General features: G+C 37.4%; 1 protein-coding gene across 1 annotated transcript; it reads left to right on the top strand.

The window, feature by feature from the left end:
• The first annotated feature begins 2,951 nt into the window (after positions 1-2,951).
• On the top strand, positions 2,952-3,551 carry LOC113295008. The gene has a single exon (XM_026543371.1). It carries the CDS (start codon positions 2,952-2,954, stop codon positions 3,549-3,551), a length of 600 nt encoding a protein of 199 aa, XP_026399156.1.
• Positions 3,552-5,981: the final 2,430 nt, after the last annotated feature.

Here is a 5,981-nt window from a genome sequence, read left to right on the forward strand (position 1 = left end):
GCGTCTTTCTTTGTTCATTTTTGTTTGTTTGTTTGTTTGGGAACGATCAGACCCAAATTTATTGGGGTTATGGATGAGCTCATGGATTGCTTCCACAAGTAAGCGTCTTTCTTTGTTCATTTTTGTTTGGGAACGATCAGATCCAAATTTATTGTCAATCATCTTCCCATCTCTATATTCAATTGGGTTTGTTTGTTCTTCTAGAATGTATTTATCGCAGTTCTAACTTACTAGGAAGATAATTTGATATACAGGTAGAAGGGATATTATTAGTTTAGTTAACCAATGAATGGTTGAAGCTTATTTCAGTTTGTTTAGTTGTGAAATTCGGGTGTATGTAGTTCAGGGATGTTAGTTTTATCTAATTAGTATGCATCTGTGAGTCTTATATGTATGGATGTGTTGCAGATTTCGGTTGAGATCAAATGTTGATATTGAAAATATGAGTGAGGAATTTTCGTGCTGGCAACGTTTTGGTAAAAACCTTTCTACGTCGTCTGACTCAAAACAAGAACCTCTTGGCTAGGGTGCTGGTATTTACAAAGCCGGCCAGTCATCTACAAAAGGGAATAGTTCTTAATCAGAGAAGAATTGGTGGTAAATGAATTGAGGCAATTGCAGATGGGAATTTCTGTGCTGACGATATCAACCTGGTCATCGTCGTACTAATTAATTAGGGTTAGTTAAGTACTACTGTACCATGATCTGTTTATTCCTGGTATTCTATTTTTTATTATCATGTGCCAAACTGCCAACCTTGGTTGGTTTTCCAGTTCCTATGCATGTGTTGAGATATAGAAAACTATTAGATGCAGTATTTTTGTTTTCTTTTTCTGCATAATAGTGTTTCAGTGTTGATTGTATTCTAGAAACCAGTAAATTTGCATCTGCGTGACATTTAAGCTTTAGCTGTGGATCTTTGAAGACCTAATGTGCTTATGTATGCTGAGCTGATCATCTGTTATTATCTAAATCTGTGTAGTTGTGTCCAGTAATTCACTATTCGCTGCTCCTTCAGTTTTATCAATTCATTTTTTAACATGTGTTGCATTGTAAGAGAAGCTGGTTGCTAAGCTTAGCTCCTACTGCTGCATGTCCGGCTCAACTTTGTTAATGTAAGTATGTAACTAACTTGCATACTTCGTTTTATTTCAGGCTAGCAGAGCATTCAGGGGTAAAACATCCACATCTTCTCGGGGGTCGCTGATGGTCGCTTTATATGATCTTAGGCTATAGTATAGTAGGCAATAGTCTTTTATCTTTTGAGTTTTGAACAGTTGAACACTTGAACTCATTTCTTATACTTTGTTTTGCATGCACTTTGTAACTTTGTAGTTTGCACCAACTTCTTACTTCTCTAGACTATTGTCATTTGCTTAAACTTGGGTTCAGCTTTTTAATCCTCATCTGTAAGAGTCTTAAGTATGTATGTATGTAATTTTTTTTTTTTGGTAAGTAATGTGTATTTTATGGTGGGTAACCCACCACCCACCCGATCCAACCCACTGAAAAGTAGGTCGGGTGAAAACCGACCCATTGTTATGTTGAGTCGGTTGTTGGTGAAAACTTATGTTACCCACCATCAGTGGGTTGGGTGGTGGGTGAGGCCAAACCCGACCCAACCCAACCCATATGCAGCCCTAATTCCGCTATCACTTTACAAATTGATTACTACGTAAAGATGTCAATATTTTTTTTTTAGTTATTTCAGTCAAATACTGATTCCCATCAGGTAGAATATCCCATGAGCAGACAAAGTTGTTTTGCCGAAAGCGTGGTCAAATCCTAAAGTATGGATTCACATGATTAAAAAAAGTGCGACAAAATAATCATCGAAGTAGTTGGGTAGTTATAAGACTTAGTCCTATGGACTAGATATTTAACTGTTAGATTGGCCATCTACGTCAGTCTGGGCAACCTCCTAAGTCCTATGATATTGCTAATCTAGCAGCGAAACACTGAATAAAACAGCGCTAAACGCCGAATGGTTCGGCGCTACTTAATTTTACTTTTAAAAAACTAATCATTATCTCTCTCTCAACAATTTTCCTCTCTCTCCAATTTTTTCCTCTCTCCATCACGTTCTCCCTCTTTTTTCCCTCTCTCTCTCCCTCTTTTTTTCTCTCTCCATCACATTTTCTCTCAAAAATTAGTAAAATATATAGAGAGTCGAATGGTTCGGCGTTTGTGTCACTTTTTGAGTGCCGAACGGTTCGGCGTTTCAATCTCGTTGATAGTTGGACTGCGAGCACTTGCTAGGTGAGAGAACTATCAACTATCACTGTTAACTTTTTTCCAATACTTTTTTCTTGATTTGCAACACTTTTTAGCCAATCTAGCCCATAGGAGTTAGCCTAAGCAGGAGAAGATTACCACTTTAATCGATAAAAAAGAAAGAAAAGAATTACCGCTTCCAATTGGGCTTGAAACTAATATGTAGCACATCATTTGGCATGTTTTAATATTATGTAGCACACTTTGGTTGGGTGTACTTAAGAGCTTGGAATGAATCCGACGATACCGGAAGTTCACCATTGAGAAATACTTCATTCAAATAGGGTGAAGCATAATCTCCTGGTGACTATACTACTAAATTGATAACGTGGAAAATACAAATTTTCAGCCCAGTAATGACAGACACTTTGGAGGTGTAACAGTCGTCTTGGGTGGAGACTTTCGATAGACTTTGCCGGTGGTGCCGAATTCAAGCCGAGAACAAACTGTTGGAGCATCTATAATAGGTTTATTGCTTTTGGATTACATTACTGTCTTGAAGCTAAACCAGAATATGCGACTGGAGCAGGAACCGGAAAATTTGGAGTTTGTTGACTACTTGCTTGAGGTAATGAAATTTCATTGAATAAAACTATATTTTTAGCAATTTAAAATTTTATTAAATGATATGTAGATTGGGACGAACCCCTAAAGAGGTTGTCGATCTGCCATCGACAATGGGTAGTTGTCAAAACATGCATGAGCTAATATCTTATGTGTACTCTCTATTGAGAATGGATGAACCAATGTCACCCAAATCCGGGAGGACCATTTTATCTCCACGCAATGAAGACATCCATAAGATTAACATGAACGCATTAGAAAGTTATCATGGGGAGGCTTACACGTATTTTACTGCTGACAAAATGATTCGGGATGATCATGGAAGGGATTCGACTTTTACTACTAAATTTCTAAACAATTTGAGTCCACCAGGATCACCTCCATTTAAGCTAGACCTTAAAGTTGGATGTCTGATTATGTGGCTGGGATATCTGGCACCGAAAGAAGGCCATTGTAATGGTACAATACTGGTGGTAACGAGGTGCAGACGAAACGTGATTGAAGCTAAAATCATAACTGGGAAAAAAGATGGTGAGGAAGTATTCATCCCCAAAATAACTTTTCAACCTTCAGCTTCAGAGCTAAACATACAATTGGAAAGACGTCAATTTCCCATAAGCGTTGCATATGCGATGACTATTAATAAATCACAGGGACAATCGATGAATTATATGGGCACTGATTTACGTACTCCGGTATTTAGCCATGGTTAGCTCTATATCGCATTGTTTAGATGTACTGCTGCCAGGAGAATTACTTTATTGTTGCCAAATGAATCAAATGTGTGTTTAGATCGGGTAACAATAAATGTAGTGTATCCAGAAGTATTATTATAGAATAAAATACTTCTTTTAATTTTCTAGATTATATGGTACATGTAATTCTTAATATTTCTTTAAATCGGATGATATTATTAGTTTGTTATTTTGGTAGTTCGTGAAAAAACAGATTCCCCGTATAAGAATATCCCCAATGCCTTCACAAATCTGGATTTGCTGAAAACACGACTAAAATTAAGACACCAACGCGCCGAAGGCGCACGAGAGGTTGAGCCCAGGCCGAAGGCCTGGGTGATACCTCAGTATTTAATGGACTATAGAATCAACCTAATTGGATTAGTAAACCTTATATATGCTAAAGGTAGGGAATGGAAGAGATGGAAACCATAAATGAACTTAAAACTATTAGATAGTTCACTTAGCCTATAACTAGAGAATTGTATGAGATTATGATATGAGCCTTGTATGAGCCTTTTGGATAATTCTTGGGGTGCTTGTGTGATTAACAGTTAGTCTTTATTAACAACAATAGATTCAAAGGATGAACCAGTGGATTGAGAATCTTGAGGTAGGCGAGGCTTGTCTTCAGAACAGGTGGGAACTCTTGTAACTCTCTTGTAATCATTAAGTTACTTTAAACGACGAGCATGATGTGTCTTATTATTTTTGAGCATGTTTGAATATAACTATATGTTCTTATGCAATATATGTTTGAGTGCAATTGAATGAGTATGTTGCATATATGCATTGGTTAGTCTCCTCGCGAGGATTGTCTGTGTTCTCCACGGATTCTCGCTAAGCGTTTATAGGTGGGGGAAGGCCACACACTAGTACGTAGGTGAAGATCGGTACCCAATATTACTATAGGTCAAAGCAACCTATAGATTACATAGACCCTAGAAGTTGTCCGGTGACAGCTATGGGTTGATATTACTATTTTATACCTATTTTACTATAGGGGGAATGACTCTCTACCTTGAGGGTACCTGCGGGACACATCAGGGTATCACTGGGTAGCGGATAATAATAGGCCCCCAGCTATAGAATATATGTGGGAAGATTGGTCGTTTGCATATCATGCTTGATTGTTCAGTCTTGGTAGTTCGACTGGGTTACTATGATCTCGACTCAGAAAGAAATTTTAGGTTCCTGGTAGGATGAGACCTATTGGGAACCTGCTATGCGGGGTCGAGTCATAGTAATCAAACCTTCTTATATATTCTAGACTTAGATGGTGGCATCAGAATTTATGAGGAGTACGCATTCCACGAAAATATCATATAGTACCTGGATTCGTGCTATCATTTGAGACTGAAGTTATTCTAGCATCTTCTCCTTCATTAAGTGAGACGAGGTTGGGATGACACATGTTTAGGTTACTTTATTTCATCTCCGTAGATCCGTACGGTGGTGGATCTTTTATAGATATTGTAAATTGACACAATATCTGGGGAGGTGAGTTGGAGTAATCTTCTGCTTTGTGCTGTGTATAAGTGATGTACAAATATTTTCTCTAGTATAATTGTGAAGTATGTTAGTGATTACTTGAATGTTATAAAGGTATCCACTGAGCCCCATTTTTGGGATGATGTGCTCACTCGTTCCCACTTCAGTTTTTCAGTTATTAGAAGAGTTGGTGCTCATGAAGATGTTCGTTTTCTTAACTTAAAGATCTAACGTTGATGCGATTCCTATGAATCTTTAGGTCTGTAAACTCTGTTGTAACTCAAAAATACATTATTTTATTGATAAACTTGAGAGATTCTTCATTTACATTTGTTCGAGTGATGGGTTTAGTTTTGGGTTAAGTTTTGTATCAGATTTATAATTTGGAATTTAATTATAGGATTTAGAGCCTTAATGCCTCATTATATAGTTGATCTCTTAGATTAATAAGTAGCTTAATTTTTGGGGCGCTAAAGACTTGGTATCAGATCTCACTATTAGATCTTACATGGGAACAATAGGAATAGCCAGTGTCAGTTAGTGTTAGAGCATTGCTCGGTCGAACTCGCATGCGTTGCTATCTCAAGCATGTTTGTCAATGTTAGTGATCAAAACTATAAGTCTTGATTTCTAGCCTACATAGCTAAAAGTCTCGGACTAGGATTGAAAGTGTAGTTGAGCTCAAGAACTCCATGACAATCATCATACAAGACGAAGGACTACTCAAGGAACTGGTGGATCTTCATCGACTAAAAGGTATGTGGAGACTTGAACTTATCTGTCACTCAAAAGTCTATCTATTATATCTCCTACTCTTGAGACAAAAGTCGTTTTGATATATAGACTTTCATTATGCACATTTTCTATTTCGAGCCGATTTTATCTCGCCTATCTATTTCTCAAAATATGTGTTGGTAA

Source organism: Papaver somniferum, chromosome 7, assembly GCF_003573695.1.
Source record: "Papaver somniferum cultivar HN1 chromosome 7, ASM357369v1, whole genome shotgun sequence".
Classification (NCBI taxonomy): Eukaryota; Viridiplantae; Streptophyta; class Magnoliopsida; order Ranunculales; family Papaveraceae; genus Papaver; species Papaver somniferum.